At 53.6% G+C, this 27,048-nt stretch overlaps 3 protein-coding genes across 6 annotated transcripts; 1 reads left to right on the top strand and 2 right to left on the bottom strand.

Annotated features, from left to right (window-relative positions):
* Positions 1 to 650: 650 nt before the first annotated feature.
* On the bottom strand, positions 651 to 13,212 carry BSCL2 (BSCL2 lipid droplet biogenesis associated, seipin). Of its 4 annotated transcripts, XM_080641721.1 has the most exons (13): positions 13,018 to 13,212; positions 12,671 to 12,750; positions 10,754 to 10,969; positions 8,957 to 9,273; positions 7,418 to 7,499; positions 4,245 to 4,388; positions 2,462 to 2,596; positions 2,190 to 2,287; positions 1,555 to 1,696; positions 1,374 to 1,440; positions 1,188 to 1,256; positions 1,007 to 1,072; positions 651 to 892 (listed from the first exon to the last, which is right to left on the bottom strand). In XM_080641721.1, the coding sequence occupies exons 3-13, from the start codon at positions 10,826 to 10,828 to the stop codon at positions 750 to 752; spliced, it is 1,338 nt and encodes a 445-aa protein (XP_080497847.1). In that variant the 5' UTR covers positions 10,829 to 10,969; positions 12,671 to 12,750; positions 13,018 to 13,212; the 3' UTR covers positions 651 to 749. The 4 variants fall into 4 exon arrangements, with proteins under 4 accessions (XP_080497847.1, XP_080497849.1, XP_080497848.1 ...); XM_080641723.1 differs by lacking the exon at positions 12,671 to 12,750 and having other exon boundaries at positions 13,014 to 13,178; XM_080641722.1 differs by lacking the exon at positions 12,671 to 12,750 and having other exon boundaries at positions 13,018 to 13,152.
* Positions 11,348 to 12,733, top strand: GNG3 (G protein subunit gamma 3). The gene is made up of 3 exons (XM_080641724.1): positions 11,348 to 11,564; positions 11,951 to 12,050; positions 12,284 to 12,733. Exons 2-3 carry the CDS (start codon positions 11,952 to 11,954, stop codon positions 12,410 to 12,412), a joined length of 228 nt encoding a protein of 75 aa, XP_080497850.1. The 5' UTR covers positions 11,348 to 11,564; position 11,951; the 3' UTR covers positions 12,413 to 12,733.
* A 2,157-nt stretch (positions 13,213 to 15,369) lies between the features above and the next one.
* On the bottom strand, positions 15,370 to 27,003 carry HNRNPUL2 (heterogeneous nuclear ribonucleoprotein U like 2). Its single transcript, XM_080641524.1, has 14 exons — positions 26,136 to 27,003; positions 24,051 to 24,186; positions 23,675 to 23,751; positions 23,340 to 23,479; positions 22,719 to 22,809; positions 22,508 to 22,620; positions 22,103 to 22,366; positions 21,811 to 21,933; positions 21,289 to 21,417; positions 20,586 to 20,754; positions 19,276 to 19,482; positions 18,193 to 18,266; positions 17,837 to 17,944; positions 15,370 to 17,718 (listed from the first exon to the last, which is right to left on the bottom strand). Exons 1-14 carry the CDS (start codon positions 26,719 to 26,721, stop codon positions 17,638 to 17,640), a joined length of 2,298 nt encoding a protein of 765 aa, XP_080497650.1. The 5' UTR covers positions 26,722 to 27,003; the 3' UTR covers positions 15,370 to 17,637.
* Positions 27,004 to 27,048: the final 45 nt, after the last annotated feature.

The raw sequence follows: 27,048 nt of genomic DNA, 5'->3' as shown, positions 1-27,048 counted from the left end.
CTGCCTCCCAGTGGACAGGGAGGGAGGGGTGCCGAGTGCGGAATGATGTAGGCCAGCTTCCAGACCCGCCCGACACCGTCCCACTCCCCAGAGGGAGAGGAGCGTCACGTGGAGGAGAAGGAAGGAGGTTTGCCCTCCTTGCACCGCCTAGGTCATGAATGAGAACAGCTGTGCCTCGCCCAGCAGAGCGGGTCAGAGGGTTGAGCTTCATCCTGGGCGCCCGAAGACTGCCCGTCAGTGCCCGGGTCAGGGCACAGACCTGGGTTGTGGGTTTGGTTCCGTCGGGCCACGTAGGGAAGGCAACCAGTCGATGCTGCTCTCTCACATTGACGTCCCCATACCCACCCGCCCCTCCACCTCTCTGAGCATGTCCGGGGGTGAGCATGACCACAAAACCAACCACAAACAGCTGTGACTGAAACAGCCCAAGGCTTGGAGGCCTTTCTCATCTCGGTTAGTGTACTGTCCTGATACGCCAAGGTTTGGGGTGCAATCCCCGGTCAGGGCACACGCAGGCATCGGCCAGTAGAATGCATGGTTAAGTGGAACAACAAACTGAAGTTTCTCTCTCTCTCCCCTTCCTCTGAAAAGAAAACAAACAAACAAACAAAAACCAACAAAAACTATGAAAGAAGAGTCAGGGAGGCAGCTGGCAAGAATATCGTTTATTGGGGAGGCCGCAGGAAAGGGTCAGGGTCGGCGGGAAGGGCTGGAGTGTGTGTGGGCTCGGAAGTGGGCTCTGCCTGCGCTCAGGAGCTCGAGCAGGTGGGCTGCTGCCGGTGAGAGCCCACGGAGGGTTCAGCGCGGCCCAGCGTCTCGGGGGCCAGGGCAGGGGCAGGCGCAGGCAGGTTGGCCTCTGTCAGCAGAGCTGCGTCTTCCCAGGAGCCGGAGCCTGGGCCAGGACAGGGAAAAACAAGACCCCGAACAGGAAATTAGATGGCCAGGGCCCCAGCCGCATGCCGCCCCCCCCCCCCCCGCCCCAGGTCCCTGTGCGGGTGTCCCTCACCATCGCTGGCTTCCCGCTCAAGCTCTTCCTCTCCGCCAAGGGGCTGTGGCTCTGGCTTCTCCTCCTCTGCAGCCACAGGGAGGAAGCAGAGGTGAGCCTGGAGGAGCTGACGGGAGGCTGGAGGGGGGGAGGCAGGAGGGGGGAGGCAGGAGGGAGGAGGCGGGTGGCTGCAGTGCCATACCTGTCCCCGAGGGTTCAGGGCTCTCACCGTCCTCTGTAATGTCCGACAGGGGGGCTGACTCCTCCTGGCCTTGGGAGAGAGGGCAGGACAGGGTCAGGGTGGCTGCCGGCTGCACGCTCAGTGAGAGCCCTCAGCCGCCTCCTGGATGGAGCAGCGCCCCTCACCCAGCCCAGCCTCCAGCTCTACCTGGCTTGCGGGCAGCCACCCATCCCTGGGCCTCCTTCCGGGAACCGCTCCTCTTTGGAATGTTTACCTGGGGAGGAGAAGCTGCTCAGCAGCGGGGACTGACTCCCCCCAGCGACCAGGCCCCCAGCACGCCCTGGCCCACTCCCAGCCAGGGAAGGGGCAGGAAGGGGCCCGTTGCCACCTGCAGAGCGAAGCGGTGCTGGGGCCAGATGCCCCCCCACACCCACTGCATGTAGCTGAAGAGCACGATGACGCTGAGGAAGGTGAAGTTGCTGGTGACGCCGATGAAGGCGCAGGTGACGGGGAAGTTGTACAGCAGGTACCTGAGGCAGGAAGAGGGACAGGAAGGGAGCCGTCCGTCCGGGCACCAGCCTCCTCCTGAGCGCAGGGCTCAGCTCTGGCTGCACACAGGCTGGGGCCAGCGGGGGCCCCACCCACTCGGGTTCAGGTGGTCGGGTGGGTGGCCCGGGCATCGGCATTTTTAAAAAGTTCCCCAGGGAACAAACAAAGCAAACTCAGAGGCAGACAACACGCTGCTGACCACCGGAGGCCGGGCGGGGGGAGGGGCGGGACGGGCAAGGGGACCAGCCGTGTGGTGAGGGTGGACATGCACCCTGGTGGTGAGCATCTGCATATATGGCTGCTGAGTTACATGTTGGGCACTTGCAATGTTAGGCACCAACATCACCCCAAAACCCACAACCCCCAAAAGGAGGAAAGGCTCCCAGGGAGCTGATCTGTGCAGCCGGGCGGAGACCCGTGACCTACCTGCTCACTGAGGGCAGCCCACGCGAGCCTCCGCACCCCGTTCCTCACCTGAGCCCCGAGAAGTGGGCGTGGATGCGGAGGGAGGCCCCGTACAGCTGGATGCGCTTGCTGTGGACCTCGATGATCGCTCCGGTGGTCGGCACATACTGCGGGGTCGGGGTGGCCCCATCAGGCCAGGATCCGGCCGCTGTCAATCCGAGGCCCGCCCACTTCCAGCCTCCCGGTCGCGGTCCCCGCTGATCGCTGTCCCTCCTGACCTAGCCCGGCTCCTCGGGGAGAATTCTGGGGAGGCCGTCTCCCGCCCTCCCGCACCCCCTCACCGAGTTTTCTCTGTATTCCGGGTACAGCTCCACTTCCAGGAGCTGCTTCTGCTCGGCAAAGCCGAAGAGCAGCAGGCTGGAGAAGACCAGCGTGTCCAGCATCTGGAGCAGGTCTGAGCGGTAATGCAGCATCACCTGCAGGGCCGGGAGGCGGGCGGGAGGCAGGCAGCCGAGGTTCTCCGGGGCCACCCACTGCCGTCCCCCTGAGCGGCTACGAAGACTGCTTCTTCCCCAGGTCCCCTGCCCCCTCACCTTCTCCTTCTACTGTGCCCGCCCAGGTCTTTTTTATTTTATTTTTTAATATATTTTATTGATTTTTTACAGAGAGGAAGGGAGAGGAATAGAGAGTTAGAAACATCGATCAGCTGCCTCCTGCACACCTCCCACTGGAGATGTGCCCGCAACCAAGGTACATGCCCTTGACCGGAATCGAACCCGGGACCCTTCAGTCTGCAGGCTGACGCTCTATCCACTCAGCCAAACCGGTTAGGGCTGCCCACTCAGGTCTTGACCCAACCATTCAAATGCTTGCGTGACAGCCCTGCCCTGCCAACCACACTTCTCTGTTCCAGCACCTACCGAGGTTCAGCCTCCACTGTCTCGAATCTACCCCCCCCCCCCGCCCCGATAGCTCTATCGTCCAAGCAGATGGACTGCCAGGGCGCCATCTGAAGCTCTGTTCCCCAGGCAGACATTCAGGGATTCGTTTCATGTCGTGGTTCTGTTGATAATTAAGAATGGAGCTGATGCCCAGATGGTGTGGCTCAGCAGTTGAGTGTTGACCCAGGAACCAAAAGGTCACCAGTTCGATTCCCGGTCAGGACACATGCTCGGGGTTGCGGGCTCCATCCCCAGTAGGGGTGCATGCAGGAGGCAGCCGATGGACGATGTTTCTCTCTCATCAATGTTTCTATTTCCCTTCCTCACTCTCTAAAAAGCAATAAAACCACATTAAAGGAAAAAAAAAGAATGGAGTTGTGCCCTGGACCCGTGGTCGGCAAACTGCGGCTCGCGAGCCACATGCGGCTCTTTGGCCCTTTGAGTGTGGTGGCTCTTCCACAAAATACCACGGCCTGGGTGAGTCTATTTTGAAGAAGTGGCGTTAGAAGAAGTTTAAGTTTAAAAAATGTGGCTCTCAAAAGAAATTTCAATCGTTGTACTGTTGATATTTGGCTCTGTTGACTAATGAGTTTGCCGACCACTGCCCTAGACAGTTTGGCTCAGTGGATAGAGCGTCAGCCTGTGCACTGAAGGGTCCGGGGTTTGATTCCAATCAAGGGCACATGCTTGGGGTTTCAGGCTTGATCCCCAGTAGGGGGCGTGCAGGAGGCAGTTGATCAATGATTCTCTCTCATCATAGATGTTTCTCTCTCCCTCTCTGAAATCAATAAAAAAATATAAAAAAGTAATTGAGTCGTACATTTATTGAACACCTACTATGTGCTAACGCACTTTACATTTCCTCGTTGAACCCTCATAGTCTTGCCGTGAGGAGTTACCCTCATATGGTGTACAATACTTTATATGCACTCGGCTACCGTGTCCCAGCTGGTACATGTTTCTGCGTGAGGATTTGGGCCCCGGTCTGTCTGGCTCCAAGGAGGCCCGTGTTCACAGCCGTCCTCTTCAGATTTTATCCCAAAGCTGGACAATGCCACCGGGCAATGCCAACTCCCCTTCCCCACCCTGCTGTGCCTGTGACCTCGGGGCGAGGCGTTTGCTGCTGAAGGCCTACCCAGATACCCTAATACCCACACCCTCCCGCCCAGCCACCAACACTTACTGAGCGTGAAGAGGTGGAGATGATCCGGCCGCCTCGGGTGTAGCATGAAATGGTGACCAAGAACATGCCCAAATCTTGATTGACGGGGGACTCTGGCAGCTCAAGCTCTAAGGTGACGCGGTACGGCTGTCCATACATCAGCACCTGCCCAAGGGAGCCCCATCTCCTCTCAAAACCACGTGTTTTTAAACCGTGTCGTCCCTCTCCCCCCTCACCCCCTTCTCCCCCGTCACCCCCTTCTTCCCCACGCCCCTGGTTGGCAGTCCCGGCCTCCCAATCTTGTTCAAAGGGCGTGCTGCCCCCTGCTGGCGGCTGAGCCCTTCTCACCCTGCGATCTGAATCGCTCTCCCCGCTGTTCCGGAAAAGGCCATCACGTTTCTTTTCCAAAAGTGAACCAGCGTGTTGCCAACTGGGCCATCTGTGACTCAGGCCTGTCCCCAGGGCCCATCCTGCCTTCACTTACACGATTAATTAACCAAGTGCCGGAGCGCATCTCCCCAGCCAGCGCTGCACTGTCCTCGTCCCTCCAGGCCATCTTTTTGCCATTCTGGGCCCCTTATCTTGGTGGGTAGAACCCTGAGAACACTGAGTGGGAAGGCTTCTTCTTGGGGATTAACCTCAAAATGTTAGACTTGCCACCACACCCTAGTGCAGGCGTCCTCAAACTACGGCCCGCGGGCCACATGCGGCCCGCCGAGAACATGTATCCGGCCCGCCGGGTACCGCTGCCTGTCCTGCTTAGGAGCCGACTTGTCCCGGGCCCGCAGTGCGCATAGGAATTTGTTCATAGTTTTTTGTTTTTAAACTATAGTCCGGCCCTCCCACGGTCTGAGGGACAGTGAACTGGCCCCCTGTTTAAAAAGTGTGAGGACCCCTGCCCTAGTGTTTCCGGACCATTCCTATGCTCCTCTAACCCTGTGCAACCATTTCCTATAGCGCGCCCTCCACAGGGGTGAGGTAAAGCTCGTCTGTCACCAACGGGGGAATGGATGTTTTCATGTTGAAAAACTCTGTGCTGGCCGTAGTCAACCAGCTGCAGAAGCTGGAAGTGGCTCCGAGGGTGCTCTGAGCACTTTATCAAAGGTAAAAGGCAGAAGCCGCTGATCCAAGTCTATACAGAGTCTTATTTTCAGTCTGAAGTATCTTTTGATAAAAATGGATGCCATGAGATTCCTAACCCCCTGTAGCGGTCAGATGAGTCTAAACCAGTGGCTTCACCGAATTCTTTGAAATAGTGAAACAGTTCTCTGGGTGGGCTGGAGGGAAATGGAGAGTGACTGCTAGCTAATGGGTATGGGTTTCTTTTTGGGGTGATGAAAATGTTCTAAATCTGACTGTGGTGATGGTTGCCCAACTCTGTGCCTATACTAAAAATGACTGAGCTGAAACCGGTTTGGCTCAGTGGATAGAGCGTTGGCCTGCGGACTGAAGGGTCCCAGGTTCGATTCCGGTCAAGGGCATGTACCTTGGTTGCGGGCACATCCCCAGTAGGGGAGTGTGCAGGAGGCGGCTGATCAACGTTTCTCTCTCATCGATGTTTCTAACTCTCTATCCCTCTCCCTTCCTCTCTGTAAAAAATCAATAAAATATATTTTAAAAAATAAACAAAAAATGACTGAGCTGTCCATTTTAAGTGAGTGCATTATATGTCATGTGAATTATATATCAATCAAGCTGTTTGTGTGTGAATGCATGTGTATTATACCGTCTAAATAAATGTTCTCTCTGAGGAGATCCACAGAAGCTAATACCAGAACCTGTGACCGACTCCGTGCCCATGTTCATGTGTCTGGCAGGCAGATTCTCCCCCTCCCTCCTGTTCTCACAGTGTCCACCCTTCTTTAAAAGGTCCACTTTGAGTCTCTCTCCATGTCTCACACTGATCTCTCCAAGTCTTCACAAATTCTTCTGAAATGCAGAGTCTGCATCTTACACTAGCTATTTAACACAATGTATAAAATCCTATCAATCCTTGGGGTTCTCTGAAAGCAGGACCACACCTTCTATTTTTAGCAAGGCTTTAAGCATAGAGAAGACACATTATCTCACCCACCCGATACATTCATTCATTCAAAAACGTTTGCTGTAAATGTCAAACTCGCGGCTGGCAGGCCGCATGCCTCATTTATTTGAGGTGGCTGACGGTCGGCATGTAGGACCCTGGACTCTTCAGTCCGCAGGCCCGATGCTCTGTCCACTGAGCCAAACTGGCCAGGGCCTGAGGCTTTCTTTATAATCTGCTCTGTATATTTCAGTTATTAGTATTCCCGGTCAGAGCACATGCCCAGGGTTGTGGGCTCAGTCCCCAGTGGGGGGCATGCAGAAGGCAGCCCATCAGTGATTCTCTCTCATCACTGATATTTTTCTCCCTTCTTCTCTGAAGTCAATAAAAATATTTTTTAAAATAAAAATAAAGAAGGATGTGTTTCCATTCTGCTTTTCTTGGGGTTTCCTGGTTAGTTGAAATCATACTGGCATCTGGCCAGTCCTATGGCACAGTACCCTTTGTAATGGCAGATTGCACATACTAGTCAACAGTTTCATAATTTTATATACAAGCTTTCAAAACTCTTGTGCGGATTCCATCCTAGTCCAGTGAAATAGCTGGTTTGATCATTTAGGTTCATTTCGATTTAAAACACATCTCGTGTACACATATGGACTGGCTGAAACAATCTAAGGAGAACATTGCTAACATTTGCAGGAAAGAACAATCCATAAAATTTTTTTAGACTCTAATTTTTCTTTAACTTCTCTTTCCTTTTCTTTTTAAATTGAATTTATTTGGGTGACACTGGTTATTATCTTCCCTTTTGTTGAGAGCCTTCTTTTCTTAGTCTCTGTTACTCAACCCCCGCTCTCCAGCTCTTTCTCGTCTTCCTTTTTTTTTTTTTTTTAAATATATTTTATTGATTTTTTACAGAGAGGAAGGGAGAGGGATAGTTAGAAACATCGATGAGAGAGAAACATCGATCAGCCGCCTCCTGCACACCTTCTACTGAGGATGTGCCCGCAACCCAGCTACATGCCCTTGATCAGAATCGAACCTGGGACCTTTCAGTCCGCAGGCCGACACTCTATCCACCGAGCCAAACCGATCAGGGCTCAAGTCTTCCTTTTGATTTCAAGTCATCAAAGCTCTAATGGAACCTCTCTTCGGCTTCCATACTCACCCGATCACGTCCACCCTTAACTAGGGACACATTGGCAACAGGGAAGGAGCAGAGTAAGGAGGTGGAGGAATCACAGTCGGTCCTAAATGAGAATGAGGATGACACTGCTAAGTTATGGAGTCTGCCTTACCTGTCTGCACCCCCTGTTGGCCCCCTAGTGCTCCCTCCTATCCCCCATCCCTCCTCCCAGAACAGGTACCCTTCTCTGTTAGAGATGGAGGAGAGATGCAGCCAACAGACTCAAGGGATTCTTTCATTCTCTTTCTGCTGCTTCAGCTTATTTCCCCTCATGGAGCAGACATTCGTAAGTGGGACTCTACAGACACTTCATTGAAAAGTTTCAGACTTCAGTGTTTCTCACATGGAGAGCTTCATTCCCACCCCCAGATGCTGATTCAGTAATTCTGGTCTGGGGCCCAGTTTGAGAAAACTCCTTTTTAAGAGGCTCATGACCACCCCACCCCCCCAAGTTGTAGGCAAAATTGCACATGGGCATGCGTTTTTATGGCAAGAAGAGCCATAGCGCCCAGTTGGTATGGCTCAGGGGTTGAGCGTTGACCTATGAACCAGGAGGTCACGGTTCGATTCCCGGTCAGGGCACATCCCCGTGTTGCAGGCTCGATCCCCAGTGTAGGATGTGCAGGAGGCAGCCAATCCATGCTTCTCTCTCATTATTGATGTTTCTATTTCTCTTCCTCTCCCTTCCTCTCTGAAATCAATAAAAATATATATTAAAAAAAGAAGAGCCGTAGCTTTCATGATATTCATAGCTCCTTAGAAATTATAGCTTATAATCAGGGATGCAGACAGGAAAAAAAAGATTTTGGACCATTGACAATAATGTCCTTATTAGCATCTCTGGATTGGCCATTGTTAAGACAAGGGGAGAGCCCTAACCAGTTTGGCTCAGTGGATAAAGCGTCGGCCTGCGGACTCAAGGGTCCCAGGTTCGATTCTGGTTAAGGGCATGTACCTTGGTTGCGGGTACGTCCCCAGCGGGGGGTGTGCAGGAGGCAGCTGATCCATGTTTCTCTCTCATTGATGTTTCTGACTCTCTCTCCCTCTCCCTTCCTCTCTGTAAAAAATCAATAAAATATTAAAAAAAAAAAAAAAAAAGACAAGGGGAGAGAATCTGGCAGGGTCTGTACAATGATGGAAAAGGCAAATGGCTGCGTTCCTAATACTTCCTCTATTAAAGGCCAGGTTAGCTCTGGATGACCCAAGGGGTTGGCTTGTTTCAGAAGTCTACTGTGGCCCGGAGAGAGGTCGGATCCAACTGACTCATAATGACACTCAGAGAGACAGTCTAGAAGGGTGTTGTTTTTCTAAACCTTTTTAACCAGAGGTACAACTAGGAACCTAGATCCCCATCAGACCTGATCTGCTTTTTAGCTTTGGGCTGTGATAGGTAAGCAGTCACGTGAGCACACTGGGCCAGAGTTTCCTCCTCTGCAAATGAGGGGATGGAACTGAATGAGCCCTAAGGGGCCTGCAGCAGTTCTCCCACAGGGTTCCTCTCTGACACAAGACCCCTCTCACCTGTAGTGGAAATGCACGGGGCTGAGGTGGCTGACGGTCGGCATGTAGGAATAGTAGAAGGAGCCATAGAGGAAGACAGACACCCAGAGCAGGAGAAGGATGGTACAGAAGAGCACCCCAAACTGCAGCAGCAGCTTGCGGGCACGGCCTGCCAAGACATGGCCCACCTCCTGGGCCCATAGCAAGGCAGGTACTGGAGGGTCATTGACCATGGTAAGGGGTGCAGTGAGTCTGGCCCCGGGCTCAGGCTTTGAGTTCCTAGCTGTTCTGCCACCTGGACGCCACCCCTGGCCATGGGATGAAGCAGCTGGTGGTTCCTGGAAAAAGACAGAGAGGAGGAAAAAAATAGCTTCTTTTGGAGGGAGGTGGGGCAAAGGGACCGGGTTACTAGGCTGGCTTTCAAGAGCCAGATATAGCAGAGTCTTTGTTTCACATGGCCTTTCTCCAAATGACTGTTTTCCAGCCAATATCCCTTCCCTTTCCTCCACTGCGCTGTTCACACCCAGTGCCAGGGCTGCTCAAACTGGTCCTCCCGCCTCCCGATTCCGGGACAGGCCGCCTTGATACTCATTCACAGCAATACATAACATAGAGGGTGAGCACCTTAAGATTATTAAGGCGCTTTGACACACACGATGACACTGAATCCACACTGCGGGGCGGCTGCCCCGAGAGAAGGTGCGACGCGCCTAAAGTCGCAAAGCCAGACTCAAGGAGCAGCCGAAGCGCAGTCACAGTTGCCTCCCGAGTTTCTCCTTTCCTGGAGCTGCGCTCGCTCCCGGACGGGCCCGCGCCCCACGCCGGGCAGGGCGTCCTGCAGACTGTGGCCGCTCCCCACCAGCCCCCTCCCGCTCGCCGGGGGCGACCCGAGCCCCCACTTAATGCCGCCGCGGTTGAAAACAGCAACTCGCAGGACGCCACAGCTCAGCGGACTCACCAGCATCGCGCGCTGCCTGGGCAACGGCGAGGGACTTCCGCCTCCCGGCCACGCCCCGCCCCCTTCCGCCGACGGCCAATGCTGTCCGGGGGCGGGGCCTCGCCCGGGGAGGAGCGCGGGGGGCGGGGCTAGGCGCGGGGACAGAGCTGTCGGAACTGCGGGGCTCCCACCTAAGCGCGCTCCGCGCTCTTCCTCCCCGCAGTCCGTCATCCTCCGGTTACCGGGCTTAAGGGGACAGGCGCCTCCCTCCCGTCCCAAGACAGCCCCGGGCATGTTGTGAGTCAGCAGCATCCCCTGGGCCCGCTCCTCCAGGCCGCAATCACGGCCCTGCGCCCACACCTTCAGCCGGGCCGTTTAACTCCCCAAAAGTGGGAGAGAGGCGGCACCCAGCCGGCGTTGACTTTGGTCGCCGTCCACAGCTCTTGGGCCGGGAGGTGCCCGAGGCAGAGAGCACTCGCCTGAATCGCAGTCTGCAGGGACCTGCGCGTCTTGTGCGCGCCCCGCGCTCTGGCTGCCCGGAATCCACAGAGTGGTAGCATTTTAGTCCCGTGTTTTGCCTCGAGCGTTCAAGATGCGTGATCGACCTCCTCTGACCCTAACTAACTCTCCCTCAGAGTCCCCACAGCGCATCAGCCAGACTAGGCCTTGGAAGGCGGCACTTTCTATTTTGTATGTCTATTCACCCCAAATAAGAGCTCTCGGAGGGTAAGGTCAGTGTTGTGGGATCTTTGCATCCCCCACAGCACCAAGCACAACGATGCTGACGTGGGACGTAATCTCAGACCAATAACCCCCACCCCACCCCAGAGCCCCATCTATTTCCAGAAACACCCAGGACTCTCCCCCACAAGGTCCCCTACCTCTACTTTGTCCGATGCTTTGAGCCGGTCTCTGCACGCCTCTTTCCCCCCAGATCCTTCTCTTTGGTCTGCCATTTCTTTAGACAGTTTCCTGAGGCTCCTCGCTGCTCCTAGATTTTCCGCTCGAGTCACTTGTGGCTAGAACATGAAGTGGCGATCTAGAAGCTAATACCTGTAGCTCATCACATTTTCCTGGAGATGGGGAATGGAGGGTTCCTGGGAGAGAAACGAAGGTTCACGTCATAAATGCTGGGTCAGAGTAGAGGGAGGAGCGGAGGATGGGGGCGACTGCCCAGCTGATGTCAGATTTCCAAATGAGCAGGGTCCCCCGCAGCCAGCACCCGCTCCACTGCAGGGGCTGTCATAGGTCCAGACCACCCGTTTGAGGGGGGAGTCTGCCTGGGCTGCAGCTCCTGGGGGCGGGCTCTAGGCCAGACTCAGGATGCCTACCAGGCGGGAGGGGCAGGTGCTGAGACAAGAGCGGGGGGGGGGGGGGGGTGCGCAGGGGCTGCGGGCAGAGCCAGGCTCCCCCGCGGGTCCGGCACTTGGTACGCTCCAGGACCGAACCGCTCCTTCCAGCATCCTTCGTCCCGCAGGTACCAGCTGTCGGGGCAGTGCCTGAGCTCAGGAACTGGAACCAGCCCTCCGAGGAGCGCTGACCTGCCCACCCCGGGGGCCTCTGTATCAGCAGCTTCTGCGCCAGACGCTTTCAGCTGCAACTCCCTGCAAGGTGGGGCACCCGCCCCCGGCACAAGGCTCTGGTGCCCCCCACTGACCCCGCTCCCCGGGCCGCCGCTGCCTGTGGCCTCAGGTGAGTCAGGAGCATCTTGCTTTCCCCCTTGGGGCTCAAGGGGGCAGGTGGGGACTAGGTACCCTGCCCATCAGGGCGGGGCTCCTCCTGGCTGAGGCTTTCCGAGCGGGAGCACATGGCTCCACGGGTTGAAACGCCTGAAATCGTGCATGTTGGGGGGTCGGTGTAGCCCAGGCCATGTGGGAGTCTGGGGAGCATCTCCCCCCACTCTTCATTTCCTCAGCGGAGGACGACAGGGGTGGGGAGGCCGCTGCGCATGGGGATGGGGATGGGGGAGAACAAGATATTGGGGCACATGACCCCAGCCCTAGGAGGGTGGGTGAGCGAGCATGGAGGGGCGGGCCTTCAGTTGCGATTGCTCTGGGCTGCCCCTCCCTTTCCTCCAGGATGAAAGGGGAGACCCCTGTGAACAGCACTATGAGCATTGGGCAAGCCCGCAAGATGGTGGAGCAGCTGAAGATCGAGGCCAGCCTTTGCCGGATAAAGGTGGGCGGGATCCTGGGTCCCAACTCGGGCCCTGCTGTGCAGTAGCTCCCCGCCCTGCAGGGTCAGGGATGCTCGTTCCCCTGGCCTCCCTGAGACCGGGCGGGACCGGCTCTGTGCCAAGAGGTGTCCCCAGGCTTCTGTGGGGGGTGGGGCAGGGAAGGCGGTCTGGGGGGCCTCGGGGGCGGTGAGGACAGCTCCGGGGCCCGGTGGCTACAGTCCCTCCTGGCGCCCAGGTGTCCAAGGCGGCAGCGGATCTGATGTCCTACTGCGATGCCCACGCCTGCGAGGACCCCCTCATCACGCCCGTGCCCACCTCGGAGAACCCCTTCCGGGAGAAGAAGTTCTTCTGTGCCCTCCTCTGACTGCCCGTCCGCTCAGCCCCTCGCCGTCCCCGCAGCCCCGCGTCCTCCTCCTCCTCCTCCTCGCTCTGGCCCTCACCTGGGAGGTTCCCCGAAGCACAAGGCCCTCCCTCGCCCGTCGGCGCCCCGTTTCCACGCCCACCGGGCACCCTCGGCCCCACCCACGCCCACAGGCCGCCAGCTGCCGGCTCCCGCCCGCTCCCCTCTGTGACCCGCTGACGATGGAGAGAGGGGCGAGCCGGGGGCTGGCTCCCACCTCACCTGGAGCTGTGGGAAGGGGGAAGCCATTTGAAGAATAAAGTCACCCAGAGTCTCCGAGGCACAGCTCCTGTGTCCGCGGTCTTTGGGGAGAGGATCATCAGTCATGAGAGGGGGGGTGCGGCCGTGGGGGGCGGCGAGGCCCGGGGACAGGCCCGTCCAAGCGGTCCGACACCGTGTGGGACTGGAGATCGGGGGGGTGGGGGTGGGGGTGGGGTTGGGGGGGCTGGCGCGAGAGCATCTCAAGTGGAAGAACCAAGTTACAACGGACACGGCGGCTACGGGAGACGCGCACGCGCACGCACGGGGCCGTGGACAGCGAAGGCAAGTGACACAGAAAACAGACGAACCGAGTGGGTTTAGGGAGGGAGTCGGGAGGGCGGCCGCCGACGGGAGAACCCGGGAAGGGAGGGAGGAGCTCGGCGCCAGTTCCTGCGGAGAGGCCGGCCTTGCTTCTAAGATGGCCGCGCCCACCGGGGCCCCTCTCCAAGATGGCCGCCGCCGTGGGCTCGGTGCCGGCCCGCGGCCCCACGTCACCGCGTTTCAGCGCTCGGCGCTTCTCGGCCGGCCCCATTCTTAAAATGGCGGCCCCAGGCGGCTGGAGTTCTCAATATGGTCCCTTCCGTGCTCGTCTGGTCTCAAAATGGCTGCCCCCGTCCTCGCCAACTGGATAGCCACTCGTACCCACCCCGGGGTCTGGCAGCCGACGTCCGCAGACCCGGGGGAAGGCAGGCGGAGGCGGCAGCCCGCAGCCATGGGGCCAGCGAGCACTGCGCAGCAGGCTCAGGCCGCGTGGGTCCGGCGAGGCAATCGAGTTTCTCCAGCTTGCGAATGGCGGCCCCCTTAGGAGCGCCTGGGTCTCCCCGGGAGTGGCCGAGCCCGCAGTGGCCGTTTCCTGGGGGAACTGGCCATGGCTCCGCTGTCTGCCCTCAGGCCCACCTGCCGCCCCCGCCCCGGCCTGCCCACCGCCCCAGATGCCTTTTCCTTCAAGGCTCATGCTGAGGGGGGACCAGGGCCAAGGCAGAGGTCATCAGCCGCAGGATGCCGGCCCCCCACGGATTGTCCAGGCTCCCCCCAATCCAGGGATGCATCCTTCTTCGGGGAAGCTTACGCCAGTTCATGTTTTGTGCCAGGATACTTTTTTTGGGGGGAGGGGCAGGGGGAGCGGAGAGGTTAAGGGGATGCCTCTAGTAATGGAAGGGTGACCTGTATCGCCGATAGCCATCACCCCAGGCTCCCCGCCTTCACGCAGGAAGCGAGGGGCGGGGAATGCGGAGGGAACTGGCTGCCCTCCCGAAGGGGAGACCTAGCCCTTTCCTGTTCGCAGCCGGCTTCCCCCGGGAGCTGCTGAGAAGCTGCGCCCTGAGCCTGGCGCATGGCGGGCACTGCGTGCCAGAGGGGAAGAGGGGATGGCGCTGCGCCGCCGGAATGGCGGGCAGGGCGGGGGCGACGCCAAGGACCTCTCTTCCTGCTGCCTCAGCGCTTGGCGAATTCCAAGGAGTAAGTGAAAATTCCCACATCAGCTCAGACTGGTAAAAAGCCGGGAGCGCTCAATAAATGTAATCTTGATACTTTTTTTAAAAAACCTTCGCTCTACTTTTCTGCACACGAATTTTCGTACTCGTGACACCAGGGGCGATGCTGCGGTCCTAGCTGGGCAATAAAGGGGTTTGAGAGACGAGGCCCGAGCTATGAATAAGCATCGGAAGTGATTACAACGGGCAGTGGCACTGAGTAACTACCCTGGAGAATGGGCAGGCCCTGGGGTGGGGGAGCCTCGGTACACGCGGTGGGCCCGGGTCCGAATCCGAATCCGGCCTGTAGCGAGAAGCCGGGCGGTACCTGGACCTATCGCGGCTCCTGCAAACACTGCCTCTCCACGCGCCTGCGCACCCAGCTTGGTAAGTCCCTATGAGAAAGGACAATTGGGACCAGTAGTGCGTGTGTTAGTTACCGTCTCCTTCTCCAAGTTCGCTGGGAAATAACCCCCATCAAACACCCTCTGTTGAATGACTAGGCAATTACTCAGGAATAAACTTATTTGGCCATAAATGGAACCTTAGATTTAACTTCAAGCATCCAACTGGTTTTAGCATAGGCCAAATACAGAGATCTGAAATAATTTATTTTCTTCTATTCCAATGGCTCAAGCGCTCAGCATAAGCAAGCACTGAGTAGGCCAGCAGCCCGGAGTGAAGGCCTGGCTGGCACCCAGGGGAAGCCATGGTCAAGTAGGAAGGAATCAGCCATCAGGAGGAAAGCCATCCTTGGTTGGACCCAGTGCAACTGGGAGCAGCACCAAAAGTAAATAAATCCCCCAGATGACACACTCCACCCGTCAGTGCAGCCACAGGACAGAGAGTGAATTCAATCCAAATGGTTATTTATTCTAAAACTGGAAGCTACTGTGCCTACATAGTCGCCAGAATGTTGTAATGAGAACAGGGGAGGAAAAAGTTACAGATGTAAACAATGACACAGTTACATTTTTTTAAATGGTAAAACCCTTTTTTACTGGCCACTTCCAAGAATGCTTTACAGGTTGTGCAAAAACATTTACAGTGTGCTGTTTGTTTTCCTCACAAGCGTTTCCATCTACAACTACAACAGGTCTGATAAAACACTAAAATCTTCTAAGGAAAACAAGCTAGGGATCCCTTCTGTTAATCCACATTTGCCCCCTTAACATCGTTTTTTTTTTTAATAATAAAAAGACAGAAACAAAACCCAGACATCTAGTGTTGCTGTGAGTGCTCAGATTAAACCAACAAGGACGTGGCAGTTTCACTTTCCACCCACCTAGAAAAACAGCTTTTTTTTTTTTTGTAAAGGTGACTTTCTAGTGTCAAAATTTAACAGCAAGTACCTCCCCTAATCCCCTCCCCCGCAAGAACCCCAAAGGGGCAGCGTTTGTCCCCCTGGCCCCGAGGGCCTAGCATCCACAGACCATGTCATAGACTACAAAAAGATGCTATTTGCTGGAGGACTAGATATTTAAAAGGGGGTGGCAGTTTCTGCCTCAGATTTCATTTTCTATTATAACATGATCTTGCCCTAAGAGAATTTCTTTGGGCTCCAGTTACCTCCTTGGCCTGATACTATGAGCAAAGCTTCTCAAAAACTCCCTTAATAATAATAAAAAGTTAGTGGGTTACAGAAAAGTTCATGCAATCACTTCACCCACTGCCACACACATCCATTCGGCGGCACCACAAAAAGAGCAGTGTCCAGAGAAGACAGCATGAGCAAGCAGTTACTTCCTACCAGCCCCCATTCCAGCCTGGGGGTCAGAGGTTTGTGGGACAGAAGGGTGTATCACGGACGGGCAACTAGAGCCTGCAGACCCCGAGAAGGGCGGCACGGTGGTCACAGTGGGAGAGGGTGAGAGATCAAATCTCGGCACAAAATTTTAAACACAGAACTGCTCAGGTGAGGGAATGGAGGCGAAGCTTTTTCTAGTAACACAACCTAGGGTCTTGCCTCACCAGGAAGCGCTGCAACATGTGGTATCTGCTGAATAAGCTCTTGGCGGACTCCATGCTGAGCTGCTGAGCGGGAAGATGAATGAGAACTGAAGCTACACACTGAAAGAGCATTCCCATATCCCACCCATGTCCTTGAACCCGGGCACCTGAAGCTGTTAGAACTGGGAGGGTGTTGGTGAAGTTGCAAAGACCATCCCAACTGAAGTCTCTTGGCTAGAGGCCTCTCTGGGGACACGCAAGTAAAGCACCCCAGAAGGAATCCTGTTTTAAGAAGTCAGGAAGGGGCACCCCCTTTCATGCACACATTACACACACATTCACACTCTTCCCAAGTTGCAGCAGCCCCACCGAGCTGCCTCCCACCCCCCACCCTCCCCTTTCTACTCGCTTTCTCCCTGTGTATCAAAAAGACCAGCGGGCTCGTGCCCTCCACACTGTATAAAATAGTTGCTATTCTCAGCACCGGGGCCTGGTAGCCCACACCACAGGACTCACTATATACACATCCTGCTGCCATGAAAAGAATCCTGCTTCATTTCTGTGTGAGCGGAAACCCTGAGAAACGTTCCTTCTCTTGCACTGTAAGAGGACAGATACTCTAACAGAGACGATTTCAGAGACTCCATGCCTATCTCAACCTTGGAAGACAGAGGACAGACAGACTGACGATCACCATCTTCAGGCTGAGGCCTGCAACCCCATTCTCCCCCAAGACTCGATGGGGATTCGTTAATGGGTACACAGAGGGTGCACGCTATTCTGCTCTGCGAACCAGCACAGCCCCTGCCTCCGTAGCCTGGAAATCCTGTGTAATCCATCCATCCAATTGGTAGTCTCCGGGCCTCAGCCCAACAGCACCAAGGCACAGCAAAGCGGAGACTGCCACTCTGGCCTCCCAGCCCACCAGACCAGATGTCCCAAGAGGGAAAGGTTGGTAAAGAAAATACAAACGGTTAGTTGGTGCAAGTGATTGATAAGAGCCAATCGTTTATTTCACTGCCCCAGTCCCAAGCTCTCCCTCTGTCCCACTCCTGCCTGCTACGGAGAGTGCCCTCACACGCCTGCTCGCCCTCCGCACGCCCTCCTCACTCTCCCTCACATGGCCGTGGTCCTGCTGCCGTACAGTTTTAAAGGGTGACATTTTCAGTCCTTTTCCTGTCCGACTGCAGGGTATAGGACAGGCAGCCCTAAGTGCTGCTTTCTGAGCAAATGTTGTTTGATTACAAATATCTAACTAGGTTTGAAATGTTTTATAGAATAAGACAATATTCTTTTCAACAAACTTTAAAAAAAATGTACAGTTTTGTTGTTTGTTTCCACCTCCCCCCACCCCCACCCTTGCTTGCGCACCCTCCCTCCCACCACCCCTCCCCGGCAGCTCAGCCCCTCCCCGACAGCCCCTGTTTTCCTTGGTTGTGTTTTGGGGGATGGCTGGCACCCCCAGAGATTCAGCTTCATGGCTGACAGGTGACAAGGGCAGAGGCTTCACCGATACCCTTGGTAACCGTAGTAGTTCCTGTAGTATCGGTCTCTGTCCTGGGGGTGGTGGTAGTAGTAATTCTGCCACTAGAAGAGAGGGGAACCCCGTCACCTGAGGCCACAGCTGGCTGAGGACCGAGAGGCATGACACTCAGCCCTCTGGCCCTGCCTCCCTTCGCCCTCTCTATCCCCAGAAGATACTCACATCCCGATTGTACTGTCTGTAATAGTCTCTGTATCTGTTGTACTCATAATCTCGGCTATAGAATCGATCATAATCTCCCCGGTATCGATCGTAGAAATTACGGTAACCCTGAGAAAGGAGAAAGAGGAGTGAAGACTTAGGGTTTCCAGTATCCCGAGCCACTGCTCTCCCCCGTCTTAAAGGAGACACACCTCAGCTGGGTTTCAGAACAGACTTAATCTTCCCAGGACAAATTCTCCCAGAGGAACTCATTAAACGGGCACAAGCTCAGCCCTAGAAAACAGCCCAAACCACTGTGCTCCCCCAGCCAGCAGGAACGCTAGCCCGGCCGGAGGAGGCGCAGGAGCTGCACTCACCCCTCTGTTTCCAGACTGCCCCCAGTGCTGCTGCCCGTAGGCCCGGTTGTCGTAGCCTCGGCGCTGCCCGCCCACTGGAAGAGAAACGGGAGAGCGCTCAGACAGCTGGCCTGGGGTCCTGGCTCCAGGGCTGAGCGGAAATCAAAAAGTGGGAGCCCAAGGCAATTCTGGGAGAATAGGAGGCCTGCTTCTGTCAGGCTCGCGCAGTGCTAATTAAAGCACTGGCCAGGGTCGCTCAGAAAGCCTGAGGGGGAAGGCAGAGGAATAGCCACACAAGAGAACCAAGCCACCTTGCTTTGGAAGTTCCCCAATTCCTGCAAAATACTGAGGCTGGCAGAAAAATACCTGGCAGAGTTAGAAACATCAGTAAATACTGCCATTCACAGAACCACTGACTGTCAGTGCTGGAAGGGGTCTCCGAGGTGATATAACCCCGCCCACCATCTTACACAAACGGAACAAAGTCCAGGTGACCAGCTCCTCAGGGTAGGCACTGCTGGTGTTCCCAGGGCCTAGCATGTACAGGCATGCAAACATTTTGTTGACTTGCAAACACACACACACACACATTTTTAAAGGGCAGTGAATGCACAGTGGAAGGTTAACTGACAAGCTAGACATTCAAGAGGGATATTAATCCCACTAGTAGCCTAAATTACTTTGTACCCCCCAAATTACCGAATAATGCATTCACTTTCCGGTCTATGTGGTTGGGTTGATCCACTAGACAGACAGAGCATTAAGAAAACTTAAAGCGAGGATCCAATTTCACTGCACAAATCCTTTAGATCTGAGGCAACAGTGAAGTGGGAAACCTACATAAACAAGTGAAAACTAGACAAATGAGAAGGCACAGCACGGCTTTTCACAGAAGCCAGCATTTGTGTTGAAACATGACCACCTTTTCCTGCAGGGTTCTGGAAAAGCAAAGAAGCTGGGTGTTAAAGCACACAGCGAGAAGCAAGCTCCATGAAGAAGCCACTTCCTGATTCCTGGTTAGTGACTTGACGTGGTTTCCTTATGGATCCTGCTCAGCACAAAGCACAGACTGGGGCCAGGGGCTGGCTGGCCCCCAGGACTCACCATAGCCTTGGCCTTGGCCTCGGCTTCGGTTCTGCCGGTTGCGCTTGTTTCGATTGTTTCGGCGGTTTGTCCGTTTCTCGGAGGGGGGCAGCAGCTTCCTGGCCTCCTCCTTGTACTTAGTGACAAGAGGCTGAGCTTCCTCCTTCTCCAGCTCCCCATATGTCACCTCATCCATGTAGTCGCATTTTTCAGGCAAAGAGAAGTTGGCTGTAAGAGTAAGAGAGAAGCTTGTGGGCCTGAAAAGTGCATAGATGGGTAAGATCTCATTATAAAAACTATTACAGGAAGAAGAAGATATCCTAAGCTCCTCTACTAAATGCACAAGTAAGTACTGGTACTCTATCTACCATAGGTTTTCCCTAAATTGTAACAGCCACAGGCAAAAGGCTACTGTAAGTGGTAGATGTACAAGTTCTCAAGTGATCCATAATAAATTAGGAGTCAACTGGGTTAAGGTTTCTTATCAGGACAGAAGCAGGTAGCCAGAGGCTAAAAGTAACTGAGTAAGTTTTGGTGTTGGTTAGATAAGACACTAAGAAATACAAGGTCAGAGGCTGAGTCCCAGTGGAATTCAGTTCAATGGGGGCTCTCTTAATTCTTAGATGAATCCAGTTAACCCTCTTGAACTAAATTCCTCCAAGTGCCTATCAGTTATGGACTGGCATAGTTCATTCTGTCTAAACTCGGACAATCTGGCTCTTAGATGTGTAACCAGCTCCCATCCCTGGGTGTTAAAAGTCACACTCCGAAGGGAACAGCAGGATGTGGATCAATCAGGACAGGTAATTCCGCCTCACGGGGACTTTGCTATTAGGGTTTGTATTGCATTAAAGATTTCGGGCTCCTACCAAACACCAAAACAAGCAAGCCTCATGTGTTATCAGAAACCAAGACATAATGATGAGGCCATTCAATCCAACCACTGTATTTTAATTTGAATCATAATACTGCCCCCGCCCCCGAATATAAATTCAATAAAGCAGAGCTTCCTTTCGTTCACAACTGCCCTACATCTTGAATAGTGCTAGGCAAGGAGACAGTTTTAAGTACTGACTACATGAGTAAGTGACTCAGTGAAGCCTCTGCCTTGAGTTCAATTGCCTGTGGTCAACCACTATCGTGTCTTATCCCGAATGACCAAGGTTAGTGCTTCTCCCTTCACTCTGCTCGCTCACTGACCTACAAGCACTCCCGTCCATTCATTCACGCCCCAGGTTTACACTTTAGTGTGGAGCATCCCTCCAGGGTTGAGCACAGGGAGGTGTGCGCTGACCAAGGACAGGTGCCTGACTTGTACCGTTTCCGCCCACCTTTCATCTCCAGCATGATGGATTCAGGCACATCATCCCCCTCCACTTCCTTCCTCCACTCCAGCCTCTGCTTCCAGTCCTCCTCGCTCGGGACAACCACCACCACCTTCCGAGAGAACGTCTTAAACAGCAACAGTTTCCGCCGCTGGCCGGAGTTGTACACGTTACACTGGGGACAAGAGGAATGGCAGATGTTTTAGGAATAAAAATCATCCAATTCAACGAAAACACCTACTGAGCATCCTTTACAAATGAGGCACCAGGTTAGGAGTCTTATACACACAATCTCCTTTGATTCTTTAAACTCTCTATGACAGAAATTATTGGGTTTTGCACATCAGGAAAACTGAGACTCAGGCCAAGACTTTTCCAAGGTGACAAACCTAGTAAGCGGGGGAGCCAGGAATCCCAAGGACCTCTAAGCTCTTTCCCTGGCCTCAAGGATGTGCTTCACAGCCTGGGCTCACATACTCTCCGGTAAAACACTAACAGAAGACCTCTCTGAGTTCCAAAGACATTACAACTATAACATACAACCTTTTGGTCATAATTAAGTGAACCGATTCTGTTCCTTAACTCAGTATCTTTCTACAAATGCACCCCACTTTGACTCTAGGCAATTGTATCAGAGTAAATGGATGCCAAAATTTTCATCTTTGGATTTGCAGTAAAATGAGGTTTCTTTTGAATGTCTGAAAAATACCTGATCAAGAATGAAGTTCCTCTTTGTCCGGGAAGCAATCTGGACCAGTTTACTAAGGCACTGGGAGGCTTGCTGAACTAAAAGGTCTCGGCTTTTGGGGTCCATTTCTGGCTCCTCAAGCCCCTTCATCTGATGAGTTTGGGAGGAAAGGAAGAGAAACGCAAGAAGTTATACAGCAAATTAAAGCCTCAGCGTCATAGGTAACTGTCACTTCTTTAATGCCACCAAAGCGTCACATCAGTTCATTCCTATTCCTCAGTGCCATGAATGTTGTCCATTTTATGCAGGAGTCACTTCTAGTCTTAACCTGAATATATTCCGGATTTTACCATCTTTCAGAAATATGACAACACAGTCAAGAAGAAAAAAAAAGCCCTCCTTTAACATGTATTGAGAAGAATTCCTTTCTCTATTTGTGTTGTCAGACACTTGGAAGACTAACTCCACTGGGAAAAGGTTATAGGAGTATCTTGATACCTTCAGAGCAAACACCCAGTTGACTCATCTCTTACAGCAACTCACCCTCATTTGATTGAGGACAGTCTCAGCTCCCAGGACATTGTATCTTTTCTCAGGGTTTTCTTTTGAGTATTTCAGTGCCCACTGAGTCTTTCCAGATCCGGGCAGTCCCACCATCAGAATCACCTGCAAACAAACAAAACCAGGAATGCCATAAAAAATAAGCAAGGGTCATGTGTAAACGCCCACTTCAGTAATACCCTCCCTTGCCCAGGTCAGTAGAACTTTGAGAAGAAAAGGCCCCCCCACCCCATCACTCCACAGCATGGGCACTAAGCCTTCTGCACATGCATACCTCACACTCCTCTATGGTCTTCGGCGGGACTGCAGTGCGCACACGCTCCTCAACAGGCACAGCATGGATGAACACAAACTCTTCCGGCGGTGGGAAGAAGGGCTCCTCCTTCTGACCGAAATTTAATTCTACGACACAATTTTTGCAGAGGACGTGGGGTAGGAGCGCCCGGTCTGCCAGGAATTCCTTGTTGATCCGGAATGCCACACCAAGGTCTTCTCCATTCTTGGAAAAGGAAAGTTCTACTTCTTCAGTCTCAAAATTCTACAATGACAAAAGACAAGAGCACTTATGGGCTTACAGGGTTTGAGGCTGAATCTTACAATTCAATCTTTAAGCAACGCATCAAATACATGCCCTCTACCCTCTCCCTGCTGTGAATCCACAACTTTCAGGAGCACTTACAGCAAAGCAGCCAATGACATCATTCTCCCCAAAAGTTTGGCCAAATTCCTCAAATTGCCCATTCTCTGCCTTGAGTCCTCGTCCATCAAAACCATAAGAGAATTCATCCTCACCTAGAATAGTGAACAACAAATTAGTTACCTACACCCAAACTCCCCATGGAGTAAGCAGTATGGTACAAACAACGATGATGAAGTTAAAGTGACTTTACCAAGCTGTGGATGGGAAAAGTCAACAGACCATCCCACTCGAAGGAGAGAAACCTCTGTGCAGCCTTCCTTCATTGGGAGATTCTGGGTTACCTGGCCAGGTCAGAAAAAAACCTCTCAGATACTCTGGCCAACTCAGAAGCAAAGTTTGTTAAAAAAAACAACAACAAAAGATACTTATTTATTTAATCTTCACCCGAAGATATGTTTTTATCGTGTTTGGAGAGAGGAAGGGAGAGGGAGAGAAACATCCATCAGTCACCTCCCATATATACTCTGACCAGGAGTCAACCCAGGTATGTGCCTCGACTAGAAAGCAAACCCACAACACTCGTGTACAGGATCACGCTCCACCCAACGGAGCAACAAGGCCAGAGCAAGACAAGATTTTTATACAAACTGAAAATGACAACTATCACAACTTAGCGTCAGAATAGTAACTGCCAGTGAACTTAAACCAAAGCCCTGGGAAGAGGCAATTTCTTGATTTCTGGAGCTAAGGCTATCATTGAAGTGTGGTGCCTTTTCTCCACTAATGAAGTACTGGTGGGCAGGAGTCCAGTACATAGTAGTTTAACGAATAATTTAATAAGTGAGCAGTCTTAATGAGCTGTACATACTACCTTGGCCTCAAAGCAGACTTTCCCCTTTGTCACTCCGTAAGTACTCCTTGCCCCAGACCACAGGGTAGGGAACTTCTCTGAGAAAAGTGGCTGCCCTCCATAGCGGTCTTTGCTCACTTGAAAATGGAGATCAGAGGTATCTGTTAAGAAAGAAGCAATCTGTTAACACGTGAAAGCCACCAACAGCGCACAAGCATACTCAGATGTCCAGTTGTCAAGAATGGATACAAAATCTGTCATGTGCTAAATCTCTTAAAAATTGCAGGCCATGCCATTTTCATCTCCAAAATCACTTCTGATTGGTTAAAACCCCAACCTGTCTGCCTTATACATACACGTGTCCAGGTTCACAAGAGTTTGATCTTCCTCCTCATCTTTTGCCTCTTCTTCAGGGGGCGGTGGAGACTTGGAGCTACACACGTAAGAGAAAAGCAAATACAGTGTAACCAAAGCCCTCCGCTTGGAGGGGTGTCTGCAGGACATGCTGTCCGTTTTAAACTCTAAGCGAACATAAAATCCCAGCAGACACCTTCTTTCAGTACACGAGGAAAGGGCAACTGGAGCCTCCAGAGCAGATTCCATCTAAAACTTACGCCTATAAAAACCTATTCCGTTGTTAATCCACCCCTCTTTCCAGACTCTCCAATCAACACCAGGTACACCAAAATCAGAGCAGACACTCCCTTCAATGAAAGGGACTGTTTCCCTCACCGGCTGTGGTAAGCCTCCTCTCGGAATTCATAGTAAGCTCGGCCATGTTCATCCTTCTCATCCCGCTGTCTCTTTACCCCCCGCCGCTCACCATCTGAGCCTGCTGGTTTTGACTTTTCACTATCTTGGTCATCTCCTACAAAAAGGAGGGAAAGAAAATCAGCAGTTTTCATAGTGGAGTGTAGAATAAGCTCAGAACCAACAGAAGCTAAAGGGGGATCTGAGTATCTGTCTCATCAGAATAGCCAAATTAATCCCACTGCATCCACACAACGTTCCATTTCCAAAGATCATCTTCCTACATTGGCTGAAATTGCATTTATTTTTTTAAAGTAAACCATGGGCTAATTACAGTCAAGCAATAGACATAAATTGGACAATTTTTGCATTCTAAATTTATCTGCTTAAACCAGGTCAAACTTGCAGCTTTCCCTAACAATATGACATTTAAAAAAACTTCATTGGTTAATTTAATTGATTCTTAATGGTCACATGTGGATTTAAGCTAGACACAAACCATATTTTCCAACACTTTCCCACAGCTTCATGATACAGAGCCTCAATTTAGAAAAACAAGGAGTTTGCCTCTCCAGCTTTCAAATGCACAGCCATGCACGGATTTGCTTCCATAGCGAGTGGATACAGGAGCATGGCAGAGCTGTATTTTCATCATGGATTTTTACTGAAAGTTGCGAGAGCAAAACCATTCATTCACAAGAGGCACATCTTTTAATACCGCATCTTTACTGCACGTAATTTGGGGGCAGAAAGGTGCTATCAGATATTTAGCAACATTCTCTACTAGAGGAAAAAAAAACCCAGGAGTTTTTCCTTAAGCCTCTGTAGTTTTCAATACAAAGGTTTAATAATAATAATTTAAGGCAGTCTTTTATTCTTTAACCTTTTGTATTTTATTTTTTCCCCATCACCATTTATCCCCTCTATGCCCTCTTCCACCTCCCTTCACCTCTTCCTCAACCTTTTTTTATCTGCTATTTGGGGTACACGTTATGTCAAAGGTTATGTAATGGGATTGTTGTTCCAGGAGGAGGCAAACAATCTTCAAGTTGCACGTGATTATTGTAGAATGGGTTCCAATTAATACCATGATACTAAGTAGCAGCCTAAACAATGTATTAAGAAAAGAAATTAAGGCGGCAACCCACTTCATAGTAAGACTTAGCAGCAGCTCTAGTTTTCCTCCTCATTCTGACAGGTAGTTATGGATCAGCTTAACCATCCAATTACTTCAAAGGAAGGCAGGTGACTAACTCCCTGGGGCAACTTTACACATTCTCTTCCCCAAGGTTACTGGATGGATCCCCCAACACCTCGACCATGTCAACGCAGTTAATCAGGGACCTGAAATGTAAAGGGCTAAGCGTGCCCACCCATCCACTCGGTGGGAAGGTTACATTTGAGTCATAATGCAGGCGAGGTGAAGCCCTAGCCAGTTAACTGACTAAACGCACTAGATAAGACTTCTCTTCACTAGTTAACGATTAAACTCGACACCGTCACCCACAGGCCGTGCCCTGCTGCTGCTAGCGCAGGGGCCAGGTTAGATCGCCAGATTCTGTGTGGCTCAGGCTATCCCACTGTGCGTCGGATGGATCGAACTCTGACGAATTTAGTTACTGCTTCATATTTTTATGGTGAAAAAGTCAACAGCCAGCCCAAAGGCCAAAGCCTCCAACAGTCGGTCTGGCTGTCGGTGGGACTGCCAATGCCTCCGTGCATTCTCGGTTTAGGAAAAGGTAACCAGCACCGTGGGGGCTGCTCCACAGGTAGCTCACAAGCCGTTCGCATGCAACACTGCTCACTTCCATCCACGGCCACCAACCAACCGAGTCAGGCAGGGACCTCCCTCCTGCCGAGCGGGGCCACCCGAGGCGGCCAAACCTCCCAGAAAGGTGCGGAGAGAATAAAAGCCACCTCCCCTGGGGAATCCCACCCAATGGTGAAGGGAATCTTGCACTTCGGGCAAGTGAGAACAAGGGATCGGACCCCGGGGTGCAAGACGGGGTGCTTGGGACGAGGGCGCACCCGGCAGGTTGGAGCCGGGCTCCGCTGCCAGCACCTCACCCTGTTCCTCTGCGGCCTTGTCACCCGGCGCCTCGGATCCCGGCGTCTCGTCCCCGCTCCGCTCCTCCGGCTCGTCTTCTTCCCCTTTGCCGGTGCCCTGCTCTTCGCCACCATTGACGCCACCTGACTCGGCCGTGGCCTCCTCAGCCGGCTTCTCGGAAGCATCGGGCTCGGGCTCGGGCTCGGGCTCAGGCTCGGGCTCTGGCTCGGCCTCGGCCTCGGCCGCGGCCTCCACGGCTGCCTCCTCCGGGGGCTCCGGCGGCGGCTGCGAGGCCTGGTCCGAGGCCTGGGCAGGAGGTGGCTCTTCGTCCTCGTCCTCAAGCAGCGCCTCCTCGTCCTCCTCCTCCTCTTCGTCCTCCTCTTCGTCCCCGCCCGGGCCGCCGCCCGACGCGGCCACAGGCCGAGGCTCCGCCTTGCAGGCCCCGCCGGGCACGGCCCCGCCACCACCGGCCTCGTCCTCGAGCATCTCGGCGTCCAGCGCCTCCTGCAGCCGCTGCGCCAGATCCACCTTGAGGCCGCGCGAGTCCAGGCCCCGCCGCTGCAGCTCCGACCGCAGCTCGGTCACTTTCAGCCGCTTCACCTCCATTGCCGCCGCCGCCTCCTCCGCCTCCCGCTGCCTCCTCCCCTGCGAACCGACGACCGAGCACGACCGCGCAGGCGCCGCCGCCGCCCGCCTCCGCTTCACGCGCCAGCACTGAGCCCGCGCGAGCGAGCGCACGCACGGACGCACGCAGGCGGCGAGGGCCGCGCGCAGCCTCTGCGACGGTTCTCCTTTCGACTCCCCTCCCCTTCGCAGCCCCGGGAGCCCAAAACAACGGAGCGGGGAAATCGTTCCCTTCCTGCAGCCTCTTCCCTCTGTTACTAGCCGCAGGCGGGCGCGCGCCGAGGACGACGGACTTCCCTCCCTTTGCCT

Source organism: Plecotus auritus (genome assembly GCF_963455305.1).
Source record: "Plecotus auritus genome assembly, chromosome: 9".
NCBI classification, from domain to species: domain Eukaryota; kingdom Metazoa; phylum Chordata; class Mammalia; order Chiroptera; family Vespertilionidae; genus Plecotus; species Plecotus auritus.
The sequence above is the reverse complement of the archived record's forward strand: the minus strand, read 5'-3'. Positions and strand labels throughout refer to the sequence as shown.